Genomic DNA, 21,888 nt, shown 5'->3' on the forward strand with positions numbered 1-21,888 from the left:
GATTTTCTAGTTCATTGAAAACAGAAGCCAACTTGGAAACACTGAAATCAATTCCTAGTGAACGATTAATGATAGAGACTGGTAAGATTTTATATCTTGGTCAGTTTGTGACTTAAACACTATGAGGAAATGAGATACGTTTGTGTAGCTATGATGAGGCAATGAGATATGCTTGTATAGCAACGATAAGGCAGAATCATGACCTAAGGAGTTTGGAGTAGAAAAAGGACTGGCTCTTTCTCCACTTTGGAAAGCAGCTTACAGGCTCCAGAAATATTCCTTTTCAGCCTTCTGCTGTTCCTGACATTGCAAGGGAAGACCAAAAGGACAGATTGACAAGCCCAGGTTTTTAAATGTACCTAAGTACCAGAATCCTGCTTGAATATCCTTTACAATCTAGCTTGCTGGAGGTGTGCCAAACCCAGGGCAACACTGTGATCTTGCCACGGGAACAGTAACGGCATTTGGAAACAACAGCTCTTTACATGGAATAAGGTGGAAGAACACTTTAATTCCCCTCTTGGCCTAATGAGCAGGGATTTTGACTGAGTAGGGATGCCTCTTTTTTTTTTAAGGTTCATTTCAGTTATCAGTAACTGGCAGTTATAAATACAGTATTCATTTTAATTTCTGCATTTGAGAAAGGAAACAATTGCATACTTTTAATTCTTTTTTTTTTTTCAAATTAAACTAGATGCGCCTTGGTGTGGAGTGAAAAATACTCATGCTGGATCCAAATACATTAAAACTACATTTCCTACAAAAAAAAAATGGGAAATAGGGCACTGTTTGAAGGACAGAAACGAACCCTGCCATATAATGTAAGTGTAATACTGTAATATTATTTTAAATCTTTCAAATCTCACAGGAAAAAAAAAAGAAAAATCCATTCACTGGAAATGTAATATATAGAAATGAATTCTAAATTTATTGGAACTTGTGCAAGGTATTGCTTTATAGGCTGTGGAAAAATTTAAAAAAGTCTTAATTTCCCCATTACAGCAACTGTGGCTGTAAAAAGAAAGTGAAACCAGTACTGTTTTTATCTTTTCACTTGATGCATTGGTGAAGAGGTTAAACCCTGTAAAGTAACCTGACTTGAATAAATTTCACTCAGTTGTTGTTCCAGTTATTTTTAAAACTGACACAGCACTGGAGCTGTGCAGTCCTCCACAGAGGGTCAGTACCAAGACACCAAGTAGGGCCTGTGCCTGTGTTCACAGCACAGCGCCTGTGACGTGAACGGCCATACATGGCTTTGGTTAGGGTCATTTCTTCATTCTGCTACTGTGCCTAAAAAAAATTTAAGTTCGATAGAACACTGATCTTAGGGAGTTTAGGTATGACGAAGAGCAGTCAACATAGAGAATAGCAAAAGAAAACCACAGGGGCTTATGGACAGTTAGAAAGTACAGAAACTGTTTTCTGCCACCTTTTCACATGCTTCCTTTCAGAGGTGTGAAAAGCAGGGAAATGTATTGTTTTAGTGAAAATTTTATTTCCATTAAATAGCACTGATAGACGAAATGCCTTAATTTTCACCACTGAAGTCGGGTCGGTGAGTTATGCCAATCTTCTCAGTCATCTTTTTGTTACTGAGTCCCTGAAAAGAAAAAGGAATTCAGGAAGGTTTCTTCTTGCGCTGTAGTACATGAATGAATTTTCAGCAAATGAAGCTCACAGCTTGACCTATCCAGGTGCAACACCCATTTACTCGATCAGAAGTGGGATTTTATTTTGCTGTAAAGTCTGTATTTCTATGAAAAGCTGTGTGAATGACCTATTTGGAACTAGCTTTTGAAATACTGCTCAGGACAGTACTACAGAATTTAGGTATTCAGCAAGGTGTCTAAACAAGAGTTTATTTGAGAACTGAAGGGAATTCCGCTGTGGTTTTGGGAGACTTGAAGAAACTGTTAGACACCACTGATCCTGCTAAAAGCATAGTTCAGGCTTACATGGTGACATCTTCTGGTGTTCAGATATATTTTATGCAGTTATGTCAATTTGTAATACTCTTCAGAATTTGTTTCAAAGACAAAGTGCACACATGAGCACAGAAGGGCTCTTTCAGTATTTTAAGACTTTCTAGGGTCAGTCCGTGATTTTGGAGTAGGCAGAGATCAAGTGAAAACAGTTCTCTACAGCTGGAAGACCTACTGTTGCTGAGTAAGGTCATTTGGGCGAGTCTGTATGTGTTAACAACACCGTCTTTGCCGCCTTAGCTCTAGCTTACAGAGGTGTTTCAGAAACCCCAGAACTGGAAATGCAGGGAGTCTATCCTAGAGCAGTACCCAAATGCCATACTTTGGCTTTTGCTTTTTTTATAAAACAAAATCTTGTTTAGTTCAACCTTATTTCAAAATACTGTCCCTTTAACATTAATTATAACCTGTACTAATTGTAGATTAGTAATCTGAGAACCTCTTAAACCTTAGGAAAAATGAAGTATGGTAACCGAGAGTTGGTATTTTGTGACTTCTCAAGTGGCAAGATCTGATGCGAGGGGAAAGTTAACCTCAGGCAACAAAGTATATTTAATGTTTAGGGTATACACACTGTTTAATGTGGCTCAGGTGGCAGGAGGAATTTTCCACTTGTATTTTGGTGGTGCTGGACACCTTTCAATTTTGATGGTGATATTTCCACTTCATACTTATTTTCAGAACTGCACTACTCCCCTTGGAAGCTTTTTTTTTTTTCCATTTTAGCCACAAGAGGCTTTTTTTCCTCCTTTAGGGATTGTGTATACACAGCATTACAGTAACAGGTAGCATCTTACTGCATCCAAGTGGGAATAGGTATGTATAACCTATAAGTCACGTCAAGGGTGAAATTCTTCTGTCTTCCTCAACAAGAAGTTTAGCTATTGCATAAGTTGAGGCAAGATCCAAAACCACCAAACCCTACCACCATGCTTGAGGTTCTTACTCTTCACTATGAAGTTTTTTTTCTTTTTTTCTACTACTAGAAGAAATGAAAGTTTGAAGTGTCTCAAGAACCGTACAGAATATTATTTTTTTCAGAATGATTGATACAAAAATCAAGAAAATAAGTACAGAGGAAAGATTGTGGCTTGGTTTTCTGTTATTCAGTGTTAATATATCCCATTTCTTTTGCCTCCTTTTCCTGGCTTGTATCAAGAGTCTGGGCCTTTTAACATTGCTCATTTAACATTTACTGCAAGCATCATAATGCATTAATCACAGTTAATCTAGAGAACAGGGAAGTAGGAGTAAGTTACTTTGGCAGCTATACTCTCAGATAAAGCTGTATCTGGAACTTAAGCTTTGCAATAGACCAGTTTATTCATAGTGCAGCATTAACCTTGAAAGGCTAATGAATTTCAGTCTGAAAAGTGAAGACCATCGATAAAGACACCCACAAAATGACACTTTCTTTGAAACAGAAAGCTGTTTAATTACCTCCAAACAAGAGTCAAAAGACCAAAGATGAATCTGTACCAGTGAGCAACCAGTGTTCAGTGTGAAGAGAATGTCAGTTAGTGACTTAAAAGGGAAGCTATTTGCATATCTGAGCATCTTGCCTTGTTGCTCTCAGCATGTTTTAATTCCAGGTTAATCTTAATGACTTGTACATACACATGCAGCACTCTGAAGTATATTCAGTACTGAGTTTCAGAGTCTTCTAATATCACTCTTTCTTTTTTTAGTCAAATACTGGAAATAATGGCGGCAATAAGAGAAGATGACCCACTTGAGTTGGCCAATACTCTATATAACAACACTATTAAAGTTTTCTTTCCAAATATATAAAGTTGTTGTTCTTACATTTATTCAGCATAACTTCAGTAAATATATTGCAAAAACTTAAAAACCATCCTATCTGCAAGTTCTTATCAATGGAAGCCAGTATGTAGTGCTTTTTTTTTTTTTTTTTTTTAAATGGTACAAGATTAAAGCTGCTTTGGAAAAGATGGTCTGCATTTGTGCACTTTCTCAGCCCTGTTTCCCTTTCGTCAAGATCAATTTCAAGGATAGCCCAAGCTCGCCACTCTTGTTAACTCTGTATGCGTTACAAGATGAATACCAGGCTGCCGCGGTCACATGTAGAGCGCTTCAGGCGACTCCTGGTAATTCAGGAGTGTTTAACGCAGCAATGGCACGCTTTACTACTTTACCTGAAAGGTTTGCAGTTTTGTCTTTTGTTCCACATATGCAAACACTATAACATTAAGTCTACCAACCTAAATTTTTATTTAGTTTATTTTTTTTTAAAAAAACACAACTCACTAGTTTTTAGCGATAAAGCTCTGCTAATACTGAATCTGTAAGTAAAGCTGCTTTGGTTCAGGCTTTTCATTTCAGATTTAACCCACTGAACAGTCTGTTTTCACCAGTATTTTTCATTCACATCTAGAACTCATTGATCGGGGATTACTGGTATACAGTCTTTGGCACAGCATTATCACTACATCAATTAACGAGTGTTTTTCCAACCATCTTAAAAACATGTGAAAACATTTTATTCCATGTACAATAATGTACATAATTTTAAGGTGGTCATGAAAGAGACCAGCAAAAATCAGAGGTATATTTACAGTAGCACACACCACAGTAAACAACCACCATTCACAGACTCAACATTGAGATACTGCTGTTGTGCTTAAGAACAATAACTACAAAGTGATACTTTTATTCTGTTGAAGTCAATCTTAAACAAATACCTCACGGCTTCTTAAAGGACATCTTAATCACCAAGAGAGTTAGAGTCAACATTAAGAGTCTCATTCAAGTGCTGTGCCACACAGTCATCATCTTCCTCGTCACTATCGGTACTGTCATTATCTTCATTTAATTCATTTTCAGCATCAGCAGCTGCTTCTGCAACTTGTACAGGATTTTCATTTGGTGCCACAAACCCGTTGTTGTTAGAGATATTGGCATTTTCCTTGTCCTCAATATACACTTTCTGATGGCACATCGGGCAAGTGTCCTGAATGTACAGCCACTTCCGGAGACAAAGTGCATGAAAGTAATGGTTGCATGGAGTAATGCGAGCAGAGGTGGTGAACTCATGGTAGCAGATTGCACAAACATCATCTATTTCCCGTAACCGACTTCCTTTTACCTCTGGAAGTGAGTTTATTTTCTTAACAGCAGTCCGGCGATTTATAAAAGTCTTCCAGCCATTCTTTGCTTGCAAGTAGATGTTGAAGTACGCGTGTAGACACATCATGCACGCACGAATCTTGCTTCCCGATTCAAAAACCATGGTGTAAGCTCCATTTCCAAACATGATTACTCCAAATATAAACTCAATAATATTGCCCGTTGAACGAACATAATAGACATAGTCATCAAGTTTTTCCCATAGCACATTATAGTAGCCATCAATCATAAACAATATATAAACAGTGATAGAAACTATTACTTTTAGGCAAAGCTCTACACAGAATGCTGTAACTGCAAAAAGCCACGTATTTAGTGCATAGTGGTGCCAGAGGATGTAACTGAGCAGAACTGGAAGGATGAAAAGGCAAGCGGAAACAAACAGTACAGGGAAGTGTCTGCGAAATGATGACACGTGGGAGGCACTGAGAGACATCAGCACAGGGTCTGTCATTCCATGGATAAAATGCAAGACTGCGGTCAACAAAAGGCACATGTTTCGACTCAGGCGAACTAATCGTTCTTCTGGTTTCAGTCCACTTAAACCAGTCTGCAGAGCCAAAATGAAAAACAAGACGGGCGCTACAAAACCAAGCCTTTTGTCATCCTCATCAGTTGATCCGATGAAGGCCAAGATACCAAGTCCCAAATAATGCGCTATTGAGGAAATGACAGCGCTCATGCCTAACACAGTTAAAGTAGAGTCACACCCACTTATGATCAGACTGCAGATCAGCTCCCAACAGTTATCCCACGATATCAAGAAGAATTTTTCTTCTGAATTAGTTTCAGCCATCTTTACAACATATGTTAATACCACAGCTTGTGCTGTAAGTCTCGTTAGCCAGAAGACACGCAGTACAGCTGGAAACCGAATCCTCTTCCATGTATCTTCCATCAATAGCTGTAATCCATAAATGCGATACATGTGCCTCACCAGCAGATAAACATAGCGCACCGAATAATAGAACCATTTAATTTTTGTAACTAAAATGGCTGTGGTATTTAGTGTCAGAACTAGACCCGAAATAAAAACTAGTATCTGCCGGACATTTAAAGGCAGTTCAACGACCAAGCCAATTACAGGAATCAGTATATCCAGGATGATGAGTTGAGAGTATATGGACTGCACATTTAGCAATGTAACATAGCCAATTCCAAAGGTAAGCTGAAGGATGGAAAGCGCCATCCATAGCGAAGGTCCTTTATGAGGGAAGATCTGAATTCCGAATGCAGCTGTGTAGTAGGCACTGTAGAAGTTTATGTGCAAAGAAGCGTAGTAATTCACCAACACTGAAGTCGCAGCCAGCAGAAATGCCGAGGCGATCATATAAAACTTGAAAAGTGCTCGCTGTTGTAAGACCAGAACAACACTGGATACAAAGACACCTAAAAACAGATTGAAATCATTTAGTTCTCAGCAGAAATTCAACAACAGATTCTAACCTATTGGCTCTGGAGCTATATTTATTTAATGTATCGCTTCCCAGTTAGTCACTTGTAGCTTTACATTACCAACAGTGCCCTTTTCAGAGAACAGACAAGAGGATGACTTAACCTCTGCATGTAATACATCTGTGCACCGCAGGTGCGATGCAAAGCCAATGCATTATGTCACAATTACTGTTAAATTCATCTGCAGTTTCAGACGAGAGCAAGGACAACTCCCAGCTTTTCAGCCTTAGTCTTGAAATCTAAGGGTAGACAAGTTCTAAAAGCAGAAAAAAACTACCAGATACAGCATCACCTTTATAGGCAAAGTTAGTAATTTTTGCTCATTTGTTACTGAAGTCCCCTAATTCACTTGAGCAAAGCACTCAACTACAGAAGTCCAAGCTGGAGTACTAAAGGTAACAGTCACCAAAACAGTATAGCTAATCCCTTTAATGGGAAAAGTCTAAAAATCGCTGGGGGGAGAGTACTCTTCTTCCAATTCACTTCAGATGGCTTTCATTTCTGATGAAATGAAAGAAAAGTTTCATGGAGAAGGCTTTCTGCAGTATGCTTTTGTACACAGAATCCAAAACTGCACCAATCACTTCTTTGCTAATGCCAGTGCTAACTTGTGCGTTGATGGTTAGAAGTCAGATTTAGATCCTGAAATTCCCATTTGCTAACCTTTCCCCTCATGCCAACCATGAGCATATCTTGACCATGACTGGAAAGTATGATCCTTCCTATGAGAAATCCTATCGTAGCATCTATAGAGTACCTTGGCATTACATTTATGACCTTGCAATAAACTCCTTCTGCAGTGTAGCTTATGAATTTCATCACTATGTACTACATAGGTAAGGGCTCTTCCCTAGGATGTTAAATTAAATGGCACTTATCACTAGATTCACTTCCTTAAACATTTTTTTCTTCAGGAAACACACTGCCTTTGTTTTGGGCTTCTCAATCAGCTTCTAGTCTATGCAACTGCTTTCTCATCCAAACCAGTTCAGAGAGATTTCGATCTCTACAACTTGTATTTGATTGTAAGTTGCTGTCAATCTCTGTACTAAAACTAATGAAATCACAAGTAATCCTCTTTCTACTGAAGGACACCATCAGTCTTTTCTGACGATTGTATTTTAGATTGTTCCAAATCCACCATAATCAAGCATTTAAAAAAAATATTTTAAGCCACGGTATCTTGATCATGGGAATAAAAAACTTTGCCAAGAATCAGCATTTGGTTCCACCAGTAGCGTTGCCAGCTGCTTGTATAAAAAAAAAAAAAAAAAAAAAAAAAAGACAACCACCACCAAACCTCCCCCAAGGTGGTTCCGTCCCTCCCCACGGACTGAATAAGAAGAAAGAGATGGTCAACATCAATCAATAGCAAAAGGCAGACTAGGAAAAAAGTTAGTAATGCACCTTAACAGTATCCCGCACCAGCAGCATCAGCTGATATAAAAACATTCTCCTTAACTAATCATTAACCTAGCAGCCTCGTGAAGCTGACTGAGGAAAAGCCTCAGTAAGTTTTCAGAAAGCGTCTTGTATCAGAGCTCAGCTCTTCCACAAAAAGCTGAACAGTCACTACATACAGCACTTTTTGTAAAATAGTCTTGAAAATTTTGCTTTAATTGCCTTTGCATGCATACCACCATAAATGCCTATGGGAAAGCTAACACTGCTGACAAGTTTTTACCCTTTGTGTTTTCTTAGAAGTCACAGAAAAGGGTCAAATGCCTGTAACAAACTCATTATTTACATAATTTTGATCATTTGAGCCAAATAGATGCATTTTGCACTAAGCAGGCTGCTCTGAAACATGTCTGTAAACAAAACCTATTTTTCTTATTGCAGTAGCAGACCTGTATTTAGATACTATAGGTCATCACATGCAAGAGACATCCCTAAAAACATTACTACAGTGAGTCACCAGAAAAGCTAGACCTACTGCTTCCTCTACAGAGGGACTAACAAAAGGTAAAGCATTTCTCTGTCAACACTTGTGTGGAAAAGTCGAGACCCCCCAAAGGAATCTCAGAAGGCAACTCAAATCTCGGGAGGGGAGGTGAGCACTCCTCTCCCCCCCATCTCCAGTTACTCAGTCCATCTTGCCACGACAAGACTTCCCCCTGCCCTGCGAAGTGTTCACAAACAGTACATCTTTTCCCATTTTCCCTCTGATAGGAAATCCTGTGGTTCCTCCTTTAAGAAGATTTGTCTCATGTTTCTGTATATACTTCTGCTCAACTTTACTGTTCCTGTCCATGCCACCACATCACCAACTGGCTCCAGTATGGCCTCCAAACACAGCATTTCATCAAACCACACGCATTTACTTTTAAAATAATTTCTGTGTTACAATGAATCCCTACCTCTCCTTTTTTGCTTTAATTCCTGTAGTTTGTCAGTATCTTTATAGTAGCAAGCTACCTAGGATTTGACTTTCAGTCAGTTGCAGAGTTCAATTACCTTCACACAGAAGTATTTTAATCACGTGGAACTGCCAAATTATTTTTTCCCCAGCCATTCTACTTGCTTCCACATATTTCTACAGAGTACAGTTTTTATAGTAACCCTCTCAAAAATCAGCATCCCCACTGAGGAGGGACTGCTGTCTGAAGTAAATTTCACACTCCTGGGAGTGGTGGTTCTGCTGGAATGGAGACAATTAAAAAAAATATGCAAAGATATGGAAGGTAAACATTGTGTTGGAGACAAAGCAAGGTTAATCAAAAAGATTTAAAGAAAAATTGTGCCCCAGCTGTAGAACTTGGTTCTGTGCTGTGTGTAACTATGTACTTGTAGAGAAAATAAATGATGGAAGAATCAGACCAAGGAATCCTGCAGTAAAACTTTTTCAAAATCATACAGATCTCTCTTGAAGAACTGTACTTGCAGAGTATTTCAGAACTGTTCAACATGACACCCATCATTTGAAAGCTATCAAATCTCTCCAGAGCTACAATCTTTGTATCTAGAGGACAAGCTGTATGTTTATCCTATGCTAAATAATATTGTGTTACAGGAAAAATCTGGATCAGTCTTTCAAAGTCTGCAAATGCTAACTAAAAGGGCAACTCCCCACTACTTAAACACAGAATGATCAAAAATATTTCAGTCTATCCTAACAGCAGCAAAACCCCAACCCTGTAATCCTTAAATTCAGAGGAGGAAAAAATATCACACCCTTAAGAGTGATATTTAACCCCTCTTCTCAGCTTCCTATCCCAACAGGCATACCACCTATTCCCTTCCTTTTTTTTTTTCCTACTATAAACATCAAACAAAACAAAATCAACATGTCATAGGCCTGCAAGAAAACTCCTGCTCTATTTTGGATTCTCCTTTCCTTCCTGCCTCAGGATTCCCAGCTCTACGATGCAATACACGACACAGCATCCCCTGTACAGCAGTTTGCAGAATGGGACTCCAACCTAGCTAAGACTATAGATGAACACAACGTTACAAAAAATACTGAAAATAGCATCACCTAGTTATACCAGTGACTTTCAATCTTCATCCCAGGGAAGAAAAAAAAAAAAAGCTTAAAAATAACCAACAGCAAGTTTCAAGAGACTCTTTCATTTGGGAACTAAATTTCCGGCATTTCTGAACTGCAGTTCCTAAAATAAGGATTTAGCAGCGTATTTCAGGAAGACATCACACTATCCAAAGTGTTTAAAAAAACCCAAAACAACCTATAGCCACGAAGTCACAGGTTTTCCGCCGTGGACGCCCGCAGAGGGGGCTCACGGCCCCGCGTCCCTGCGCACGTGGCGAGCAGCGCCCGCCCGTCCCCCCCGCGGCCACCGCCAGGCCCGGCGCGGGCCCGAGGCTCCGCTCCGCCGGGTGCCTTGCGCCACCCGGGGGTTACACCGCCACCAGGAAGCGGGAGGATGCCACCCCAGCGAGGAGGCGGAGGGAGCCGGCCCGTCCCCTCCGGCCCGGGGACGGCGCCGGGAATCAGCGGACGGGGATGGAGGCGGGGGAAGCGGAGACGGAGCTGGGGGCAGGCGCTGCGGATCGCAGGAGGAGGGGAGGGAGGTGATCTGCCCGAGCAAGGACTCGGGGAGGGTGGGGGAGCCCAGGGCGGCAGGAAGGAGACTGCAGGAATGGGTCAGAGATAGGGGAAGGGTGGGGGGGGGGGGAGGAACAGACGGGCCGCGACACCAAGCCGGCAACAAGGCGGTGGGCTGACGGGACGGGGGAAAAGCAGCGACCGTGCCCTGCTTGCGGCTGTAAACAAGGCCAGCGGGGGCAGACAGCAGCGAGGACAGGCCCGGGCCCCGGCCCGGCCGGGGTGCCGACCCCCCAGCGCCCGGCCGGCGGCGAAGGCCGGAGCTGCAGAGCGGGCGGGCGGGGAAGGGCGGCGGGGCGGGAGTCGGCCCGTCCCGCGGCGGGAGGGGAAGGTCTCTCACCCAGCAGCCGCAGCAGCACGCCCAGGAGCGCGGCACACAGGGAGCCCCCCGGCAGCGGGGATGAGTTGAAGATGGCGTCGATGAGGAACAGGCTGGGCACCCGCAGCGCGACCTCCAGCCCGGCCCGCAGCCGCGGGCCCAGCCGCAGCCACGGGAGCTGCGGAGGGCCCGGGGCCGCCATCCCCTGCGAGGAGGCAGGCAGCCCTCCTCTCCTGCCTCTTAAAAAGCAGAGGAGGCAGGTGTGAGGGGGAAGGGCGGCCGGCCGGCGGGCTCGCTACCGCCCCGCACTCGCCGCCGGGCCCGACCTGGGCCCCCACCGCGCCGCCGCCTCCATGTTCCTCTGCGCTCCCTCGGCAGCGCCGGCCTCAGCCGGGCCGCGGGGGCGGGGCGGCAGGGCGGGGCGGGGCCGCGCGGGCGTCGCAGTGCGCGGCCCCGCCCCTGGCTCCCACGCGGGAGGGGGCGGGCGGCGCGCGCCACCTCCCGCCCAAGCGCCGGGGGGACAACGCCGCCTGCGCGCGCTGCCTGAGGCGGTGGGGAGCTCGATGCCGGCTGGGCCTCGGGCAGCGCCTCGTCGCCTTCTTCAGGCGCGGAGGGGAGCCGGGCCCACGGCTGGCCAGGGCCATCCCCCTGCAGAGCTAGGGCGCCCTGTGGGCGAGCCGGGCACCAGAGGCGGGGACCGTGTGAGGGACATCCCGCCCCGCTGAGGCGAGCGCGGCGGCGGGGCCGGTTTCCCCGAGGACAGGCGGTGCAGCCCAGGCCCGGAGGAAGGTGCGCGGCGTGTAGGTGCGGGCTCCGGGAGCAGAATTCAGTCTGGGTGGCGTTTCTGAGCCAGCACGGGGACTCGTCCCACCTTGCCTTGCTCCCGGGAAGCATCACCCTTCCCCTCTGGCACGTCTGCTCTTGCACAGCAAAATAAAGCACCATCTGCTATTCCGCAAAAGATAACCATGGATTCATTCCTCATATTCCTAAAAACGCTGTTTTGTCACAAATAACCAAGCCCCTTTTCGAGTAATAATAAAGCGTGTTTGTTTTGCAGTCCCACCAGCCCGCACAGCAGGATGAGACCTTGGGCGAGTCGGCTCCTGTTCCCCCGAGGAACCCGGCCACTGGCTCCCAAGGAAGGGCCAGTGCCCATCGCGGTTCCCAACCCTTCCGCACTCTGCATTCTCTCTGCCTCCCAAGGTAATCGTTTCCTGATTGTGGAGTGAGTAGTTCACCTTGAAGCACTAATGAGCTTTTAATTAGGGGAGGGTTAAGCAGAATTTCCTGTTCTTTCGTGTGTGGTGCAAAAGCCCTGTCTTAACTCGAAGCGTAACCATAGGTCAGCATCACATGGAAAAAAGGCATTTTCCTTTGAAATCGTTTCCTTCCTCATGCATCTTCACAGAAGCTACAGTTATAGGGACTAACTTTTCGAAACTTCAAGCTGACGATTTAAAAAAAAAAAATTGAAAAATAAATTAAATGCTAATGTGTAATCAATGTTAGTCCATCTGAAATGGGCATTTCCCACCCCATCGCTTGTGCGAATTAAAAGCAGGTTTCAGGCCACAACTGAAATCAGCTTGTGTGCCTGTTGCCATCTGCAACGCTGTGATTTCCTGCCAATGTCTGCCTCCAGCTTCACCTGCCATAGCTCAGCCTTTTCCTGAGCCTGACTAGTTCACGGCTTAAGCCCTTGGAAGTCTTTCTATTATTTTCAAAGGATTTTGGATCAGGCAACAACAGTATTGCATAGGAACTTTCCTAAGCAATGCCCCACGCTAACAAAGCCAGAAATGTTGCCAGATTGCTAAAGGATTGTATTACAAAATCCATGGACATGGACAAAGTGCATGTTTTAATCACATGCTGAAAGGCATAACTCTGACCTAGTAAGTATCGCCACACCAAATAATAGAGGTTAGGGTTTAAAAGGTGAAAAGTGTTTATTTTACTTAGATTTGAAGATGGCTGAATCACAGTGATTCAGACTTGCCTGGATAATTTTACTCCTCAACTAAATGTAAAGCTGCTGAATAGAAATGAAAAGCAATGTAAATCAAGTAGATCTGGGTACTTGATAATTCTCAATAATCTGCATGAAAATATTTATTTATATGAGGTGTAATTTCAATAAATCAACAACTTCAAACACCATTTATGGGAATGGAATTTCCTGCCCTCCCAAGGCCCGTCCAGCTTCATCTAATATCCTCATCAGTAGAGAGGATCTTAAATCTATTTTTGCAATACAGATATCAGGATGAGAGGCAATGCTGTAGTACATATTTATATTGCTTTAAGGACATGTGGATTAAATGGAATCCATTTAATGGATTTTCAGGTTTAAATATATGCATTTACAGGCATATTTTACAGATGTTATTTAGGCATGTAAGTTCAGTCATGGATATCTGCAAATTATTTTGTACATTAGCAAGTTCCAGGTTGCAAACATTCCAGAAATCCTAGTGTTAGTAAAGCGTATCAGATCAAATTCATCCAGTTTTTATGCATGTTCTTCAGAAAACTTGTTGCAGTGTTTAAGACTCCTACTTTTCATTTAAATTCAATTTTTAAAAAAATCTAAACTTGATTGTCATACATACAATATGTAGGAAGATGACACCTACTGGATATTTTTAATTTTGCAATTTACACTACATAGTTTCAAATGTGGAATAATAAACAAAATTCAAGTTTGTTACACAAGCGTAACGACTGAATTCAGTTTATATATAGAAATTCAGGAAAATGTGTCATATTATTTCTAGGGTTCAATGCAGTCTCAACTTCTTTGTAAATCTGCGTGTTATATCTTATTCTAAGCAAATTCATATTAATACTCCTATAAAAAAGTTTTCTTCATTGGGGACTTCTGCAATTTCTTGTTCATAAACTAACAAACAAATTAAGCAGAAAGCTCCTTTATTTGTCCGTATAGATTAATTGTTAAGGGCAAATAGTCCTGAACTCCAAGTAAAGGTTGTTCCACGTATCATTGTGGCTGTGCGTACCTGACATGGTAAACGTGTCCAATGTCAGGCCTGCACCCCATGACAAGGCAGCACAAAAGAACATGCCCTAGGGAATTGTTTCATAATAAATAAAAACTTAATATTCAAAAATGCTTTCTGAATAATTTAATGTACCTCCTATATCAGACTATGAAGTAAAAAGTCACAGATCAATTTATTTCAATAACAAATATAAGTCACTGGAATTCTTTGCTGTTCTGTACAGCAGAAGGTTGGGGTTTTACACTCAGTCATGTAAAAATGATTTTGGGGGGGTTTTTTTACAGCTCAGAGTGGTCAAAATTCATGCAATTTTTTCAAAGGCTATTAACATTTTTTCAATTTGAGATTTTTAGAACAAAAGGAACTGCATAAATGCAAATTATCAAGTGCAGCATCTGATGGTTTCCTTGAACTACAGCTGTGTAAGTAGCATGCACTGAAGTAACTGGACGTAAAGCAATCTTTACTATCGTACAGAATGGTAGAACTGCAGAGTTTCTCTACCAGTCTGCAAGGCCATGTTTAGGGTCTGTGCCCATATACGATGGCCACATTTAAAACCACTTTTTGGTAAATCAACTTTTGAGTTTTTAAAACTCCTCCTTTTGCTTAAGTGCTCTCATAAGCCCTTCAAACCAAAGGCGTTACTGGATTAATGCCAATGCTTACATCCAATGTTACAACATCACATGATCTTGCAAAAATCACATTTTTATAAGTAAAAATAAAAATGCAGAGAGGGTTTTAAAGTACTGCGGGTTTTTTTTTTTTTGTAATTACAAGATCCTGAAAAGCTTTAAATACACACGATATCTTTGCCTTGCAATACCATAGGTAAATTTAGACTGATACGATAACAATAACTTTTGTAAGAATGAAAAACAGTTAACTGCTAAGAAAAACAGTGCAAAATGTGCATGTCAGAAATTCATTTTAGTTTGCAATGAATGTAGCAATCCATTAACTTTTTCCAAATTTCATTTCTCCTTCCCAGATACCTTTTGTGGTGAATTACCCAATATAATTTTGCATTCCTTATATAAGAGTAAAGCTCTGTACAGTGTATCTTTTATTTTGTCGTAACAGCTTTTTCATTACAGTCAGTAAGAACGTCTATATTTTGGACTGAAACACAAACCAAGAATCATGAAAGGAACCTAAAGCGGATTTTCTTCTTCTAGGATGATATTCTAGCACAAAAGAGACTAATCTATCTACATTTTTTTAAAAAAGCCAAATATCAATGTTTTATTAATGCAACTTTGGTGGATTCAGCATGGGGGTGACGCCCAGCTGTGCCTTGGTGACGCTGCTCATTACCTCTTGCGGAGGACAGCTTGTGTCATCAGTTCTGCCTGCCTGAACACAATGTTGTTGGCTTGTGCTACTAATGACAATGAATTGCCAGCTAATGCAGATAGACAGGTAGACTTTCCTACATCTGACTTGTTGTTCTGCAGGTTGGTAGGGATAGACTTTCATATGTGGCACTTCCAATGTGGTGCTTGCAAAAATATTTAAAGGCAAACATATTACTACTTAAGGTTCAATGGAAACAGTTTACACCCCCATGACTATTTTTAATATTATAATTAGAGACACCAAGTAGTCTTCACCCAAGAATAGTTTGTATCTGTGTCTTCTTCTGAAGAGGAGCAAAACATTTGAAAAGCTAAGGTGAAACCTGTAAATATTTTTATTGACATAGGGACCTTTTCAATATATGAAGAATTTCCCAATAAAAATTAATGTGTTTAAGATTAGTTATTGTATTACGTTTGGGGTTATTTCCTTCTCTACAGCTAAATGCCATGGGCTTAGATAGCATTTCTTAAAAGAAGCTAAGAAAGCAGAAAGCAATTTACTCATAGTAAATGTTTGACAAAATAAATTGTAATAACTTGTTTGTGTGAAAGATTGATTTTGATTTCACATCTGCGTGAAGTGACAATGTCCATAACATCTGAGTGCTTATTCTGTTTCCCTCAGTGGAGGATGGCATTTTTATGCTTGTTATTTGAAGAGAATGCTCACTTGGAAAGTTCAAAATGCCTAGAAGAGTTTTCTGTCGTGACAAAGCAAGGCATGCACTGGAGAGTCAAAACATGGGGACGAGTCTTGGGTCATCTCTGACAGGAGACAAGTCTTACATACAAGCAAGACTTCCTCATTCCTGCGTGAGGAAAATCTCTTAGTCCTATAATTTTCCCCATATTCCTTTAATGACAAACTTCCTCCTTCTCCTTAAAGTACAGATGATTGCAAAGAAACAGGTTACACCTTGCTGTTTATGGCTTTACAATTTTCTATAAAACTGTGCAGAGAAAGAGCCTTTGGGTTTTGCCTCCTGTGAAAAAAAAGCATGTAGAGAATGAATTATATTAACAGTTGCTCACTGGCTTATTTATCTAATTTCCTAACTATGACCAGCATACTTAGCAAGGAGACAAGGAAAGAAAGAGACTTAAAGTATATCTGCAACCCCTTCCTGGTGTCTGTCTGGATACAGAAGGACCCACTGCTGCCTGCCACCGGCCTCTTGTCTCTGCGAGGACAGCAGACGTGGACACCATCTGGTCACCAGCCAGAGCTCTGCTGCCCAGCTCCTGCCGGGAGGTACAGTGCTCAGGGCAGCACTCACTTTTGGCTTTCTTGGCTGTGTGCTGGGGCTTTGGGAAATGCACCACTTAAGATCGCTCCTCCCTGATCCTTCACCTACATTGTTTTTGTTGTTTTGTTTTCCAAGCACTACATGGAGAAATGTCTGTCTTTCATCACTTGCCACATACGAGGCTTCTGCTGCAGAGGTTTGCCTTCTTTTCCAGAGCTGCAAACTATGTATTCCAGACCTGATTTAAAGACTTAACTAAGCAAGCAAAAAGAAAGAATGATTAAAGATCCTTTTTTCTTTCTTTTTTTTAATTACTGCCAAGTATGCCTTTTTCTCCTGCCGTGATGTTTGATTTTTCAAGTGCATCTTGCTAGAGACAGGCAATATTATGTGCTTGCCTGTTTGGCATCATACCCTTTCTTAACGGTTTCACCAGCCCCCCACAGGCTTGTTATTAATCCCTGGCTAAAAAGGCAGCATGCTTTATTCCAAATGACATAGTAAAAATAACTCTAGAATGTTGAAGTAATAAAATAAAGTTTCTCAGAGCAGATGCTAGAAATTTGTCCTAGGAATTAATAGCATTTTTCTGGATTTTAATAGAAGCTTCTGTTCTGTAGATGTTCTTGGCTATTACTTGTGAGCTCAGTATCTTTTTATTCACAGAAGAATGTATCTTTCCTAAAATGAGGGAAGCTGGAAAAACCTGACAGGCAGTGCAGCTCATTTTTCCAAATGCCAGACAACAGTTCAGAAATGGTTTGCCTGGTTGAGAAGGAGAAATAGAAATGGTTGAGATATTTTGTGTAGAGCACACGGAAGACCAAATGCTGCTGTCGTAGCAGTTTCTTTGACCTCAGCCATGCTTTGTGTTATACAGCTGTAAATGTAATAAGTAAAATGCAGAGCCAGTGTTAATTTTTAACCTCACTAATGAAAATTTTCCCTTTGAAAACACAAATTAAATAGCAGCTGTACATATAGAACCTTGCTCTATATGTTGTTTTTCTTAGCTAACGAAAATAATTACGTCACACTCATTTTCCCCTTACAAGGTGATGCGTGGCTGCATGCAGTGAGTTGTGGCTATTCTCATTCAATATACACAATGCAAAGGCCTTGTAGAACTGTTTCTCTCAGAGATATAATTGTAGAAGCCCCGAGTTACAAAGTGAAATAACAAAGAGCAAGGCAGGTTCTTTCAACTCTGGGGCACAGCATTCATCTTACCATTTGTTTAGCGAAAGACAAAAGTGGAGAGAATCAGAATTATACTGGAAACTAGACATACCACAGCAGAAAATGTGGTCTTCCTGAAAAATCCCGCCTTGTAGAGGAAATCCCAGCTGTGGAAACATTAATCTCCCTGTCATGACTGGGCCAAGCCTCATCTGCCAGAGCTTTCCTCCACTTCTCAGTAGGAACGTTATGTTCAACATTACCAGTCTTGAGGTTCACACTGTAATTGCTGGTCTCACTGAACTCCACTGCTGCTACAAAGCCTTAGCAGAAAAAATTGTAGTGGAAAAGCTCCATTTTCTGAAGTCACATGCTGAACAACCCTGTCCCTAGTTCCCCTGCCCTTTGCATGCACAGTCTCAAATGGGAGCTATTTGCTAATCTGTGGGTTACTAAATTTAGCTAATTCCTGATAACTGAAAATGGTTCATAGGCTCAAATTGTACTGTTGGTCACCAGTGAGACTACCTCAAGCCAGCTAACACCAGTTAGCTAATATAAAATTAGTTGAAAACAATTGAAAGTGTCAGCTACTCTGTATTGTAGCTTTTTTATTATTATTATTATTAATGAAGCATAGTGGAAAGAATCACTTTCTGGTTTTAGCTAAAAAGACACATCTCTCAGGATGATTTCAGTCTTTAGGAGAGCTGATCTGGAAGATATTTGTTCACAGACAACATGTGAGAGACAATAGTGGAGAGAATCCAGACTGGATTCTGGAAATGAGACCTGCCACAGCAAAAAATATGCTCTTCTTGGAAGATCCTCCCTGATAGAGGAGGATCCTAACATTGCTCCCATGAAAAGCCTTCAGCAACCTGTTTGTAAATCATTGAATCTGGTCAGCAAAAAGACAAGTCTGAGTATTAACCATGTACGAGGCTGGGTTAGAGGGTTAGTGTAATTCAGACTGCACAGAGCTACCATCTTGAGTGGGTGGGAAGAAGAGGGTAGTTTTGGCTCACATGAAGTAGAGCGTGAGTTGTAGTATAGTGCAAAAGAAGGTTTGGAGCGATGACCAGCCTCGCCTTTCTTCTCCCAGAGGAATCCAGACCTTTGTAGAAAGAGTGATAAATTTCACGGGGTTGATACAGAAATCTGGACCAATGTCCAGCAGACTTTTGCCTGATGTCAAAGAGTTGAAGCTGGACATCCGGTCAGCCTCACTTCTTCTGTTAATGGAGAGAATTAAGCTCATTTCAGCTCTTTGGTTTTACCACCATCTCGAGATGCCTGGGTGTCATGGTTTAGGCCCAGCCGGTAGCTGGGTGCCACGCGGCCGCTCACTCACCCCTCCCCCAGCGGGATGGGAGAGGAGAAGTATAAAAGGCTTGGGTCGAGATAAGGACAGGGAGAGATCACTCACTAATTACCGTCACGAGCAAAACAGACTGAACGTAGAGAGGAGATTCATCTAATTTATTACTAGGCAAAACAGAGTAGAGCAATGAGAAAATACAATCAAGTCTTAAAACACCTCCCCCCACCCCTCCCATCTTCTCGGGCTCAACTTCACTCCCGGCTTCAACCTCCTCCCCCCTCAGCGGCACAGGGGGCAGGGAATGGGGGTTGTGGTCAGTTCAGCACACATTGTCTCTGCCGCTTCTTCATCCTCAGGGGGAGGACTCCTCTCATCGTTCCCCTGCTCCAGCATGGAGTCTCTCCCACGGGCTACAGTCCTTCACAAACTGCTCCAGCGTGGTCTCTCCCACAGGGTGCAGACCTTCAGGAGCAAACTGCTCCAGTGTGGGGTCTCTCCCACAGGGTCACAAGTCCTGCCAGCAAACCTGCCCTGGCGTGGGCTCCCCTCTTCATGGGTCCACCGGTCCGGCCAGGAACTTGCTCCAGCGTGGGCTTCCCACAGGCCACAGCCTCCTTCAGGTGCCTCCACCTGCTCCAGCGTGGGGTCCTCCATGGGCTGCAGGTGGAATCTCTACACCCCCTCATCCTTCCTCCATGGGCTGCAGGGGGACAGCCTGCTTCACCATGGCCTTCACCACGGGCTGCAGGGGGATCTCTGCTCTGGTGTCTGGAGCGCCTCCTCCCCCTCCTTCCTCACTGACCTTGGTGTCTGCAGAGTTTCTTACATCTTCTCACTCCTCTCTCCGGCTGCAAAAGCTTTTTTTCAACTGTTTTGTTTGCCTTCTTAAATATGTTATCACAGAGGCGCTGATTGGCTTGGCCTTGGCCAGCGGCGGGTCCGTCTTGGAGCCGGCTGGCATTGGCTCTGTCAGACACAGGGGAAGCTTCTAGCAGCTTCTCACAGAAGCCACCCCTGTAGCCCCTCCCGCTACCAAAACCTTGCCACACAAAACCCAACACACTGGGGTAGGATTCCTCTCAGCTGACTGCCGTCTAAAAGCCTATGCTATGTTAACGATCCAGGCTTCCGGAGAAGTCAGTGAAGAGAGACACACACCCACTGTCTTGGACACTTGTCTCTGAAGAGATGGAATCCTCCTCAGCTGAGAGAAGACATCTTCTCACTGCCTGTCCTGGGAAGCCGGATGGTTCCCAACCTTTTTGACATAAGCTGGGTGAGGGAAGTGTACCGCTGAGGGCTGAATAGCACAGTCTCCATCGATGATGAAAGAATTGACCTCGTAAATTTTGAGAGGGTGCTGAAACTAACCCAACTGATTTCTTACGTGCTCGTATAGGTGGCTCCAGTTCCCTCTTAACTGCAAGTGATATGGAGCACAGATTTTCTGGTTTATGAACCAGTTTTATATTTTAAAATTGAGGCATTGAAAATATAAAAAAATTTGAGCAATTCAAGTATTTTTAAGATTAAATATTATTTGTATTGGTATGTGTAACATGTATTTGTACGATATATATATTAGATGTAGATTATGTGCATATATTACAAAGATACACTGTGTACTTGTTGTGGTTTAACCCCAGCCAGCAGCTCAGCCCCACACAGCTACTCGCTCACTCCCCCCCCTTGGGATGGGGGAAAGAATCAGAAGACTGAAAGTGAGAAAACTCGTGGGTTGAGATAAAGACAGTTAAACAGGTAAAGCAAAAGCCATGCACACAAGCAAAGCAAGACAAGGAATTCATTCCCCACTTCCCATGGGCAGGCAGGTGTTCAGCCGTCTCCAGGAAAGCAGGGCTCCATCATGCCTAACGGTGACTTGGGAAGACAAACGCCATCACTCTGAACACCGCCGTCCCCCCGCCCCCGGTCCTTCCTCAAGTCCCTTATAAACTGAGCATGATGTCGTATGGTATGGAATATCCCTTTGGTCAGTTTGGGTCCTGTCTGTGTCCCCTCCCAACTCCTTGTGCACCCCCAGCCATCCCACTGGCGGGGTGGTGCGAGAAGCAGAAAAGGCCTTGGCTCTGTGTAAGCACAGCTCAACAACATCAGGTCTGTATAACAAAAACATCCCTGTGTTATCAACGCTGTTTCCAGCAGAAATTCAAAACACAGCCCCATACTAGCTACGATGAAGAAAATTAACCATCTCAGCTGAAACCAGGACAGTACTACATCTGAAAAGAAAATCCAAATCCGTGTCCTGTTTTGAAAACATCATCATAGTCTTTTCTCACTTTTCTCTCAAGTTTATTAATGCAATGCAGTTTTGTGAAGTGTTTTGATTTTGACATTTCATTTTCCTACAGGATGGCTTTAACCTGGAAAAAAAAAATCATCATTCTACATTTGTGGGTTAGTCACAGACGTTAAAGGGAGTATTTATGAACACGCAATCTAAAGTGCTGCAATCTAAAGTGCTGCCTAACAGGCTGTGACGTACCAACCAGTAGTTCTTGCACCTAACATAACTTATGTTCTTCAGAAAGAGATTCAGCTTTACTTTTTGAAGATTGGGAGGAGCAAAGAATTGTTTTCAGAACTTAGCACTTGACTTCTAAACAAAGTTTTACTCCTAGTTAGCAAATTCCTTGAAGCTTCATAAGGTGATATCAAACTCTAGCAGTGGCTTTAATTACAGCCAGATCAAATATTTGCGTTGGAACGTAACACCACGTGAACTTTGCTCAGCCTTATGTTCCCCTGCAGT

The 21,888-nt window shown here is 42.6% G+C and overlaps 2 protein-coding genes across 9 annotated transcripts in view; one reads left to right on the plus strand and one right to left on the minus strand.

Annotated features, from left to right (window-relative positions):
* The window catches only part of TATDN1 (TatD DNase domain containing 1), a 16,568-nt gene extending 12,755 nt beyond the window's left edge, over window positions 1-3,813 (plus strand). For all 8 annotated transcript variants that reach the window (XM_054815356.1, XM_054815353.1, XM_054815358.1 and 5 more), the window contains 3 exons: window positions 11-81; window positions 695-821; window positions 3,674-3,813. In XM_054815356.1, the coding sequence (XP_054671331.1) occupies window positions 11-81; window positions 695-821; window positions 3,674-3,776 (301 nt within the window). In that variant the 3' untranslated portion in view covers window positions 3,777-3,813. The remainder of the gene's footprint in view (window positions 1-10; window positions 82-694; window positions 822-3,673) is intronic.
* On the minus strand, window positions 3,396-11,380 carry RNF139 (ring finger protein 139). Its single transcript, XM_054815351.1, has 2 exons — window positions 10,994-11,380; window positions 3,396-6,521 (listed from the first exon to the last, which is right to left on the minus strand). Exons 1-2 carry the CDS (start codon window positions 11,172-11,174, stop codon window positions 4,711-4,713), a joined length of 1,992 nt encoding a protein of 663 aa, XP_054671326.1. The 5' UTR covers window positions 11,175-11,380; the 3' UTR covers window positions 3,396-4,710.
* Between the last annotated feature and the right edge of the window lie 10,508 nt (window positions 11,381-21,888).

The sequence above is a fragment of the Grus americana genome, chromosome 2, assembly GCF_028858705.1.
Source record: "Grus americana isolate bGruAme1 chromosome 2, bGruAme1.mat, whole genome shotgun sequence".
Lineage (NCBI taxonomy): Eukaryota > Metazoa > Chordata > Aves > Gruiformes > Gruidae > Grus > Grus americana.

Excerpts from the sequence above, each read along its gene's own strand:
- RNF139 (XM_054815351.1), bottom strand. The coding sequence starts at position 11,174 with ATGGCGGCCCCGGGCCCTCCGCAGCTCCCGTGGCTGCGGCTGGGCCCG. Across the intron at positions 6,522-10,993 it reads CGTGCTGCTGCGGCTGCTGG|GTGTCTTTGTATCCAGTGTT; the intron begins GTGAGAGACCTT and ends ATCTGTTTTTAG.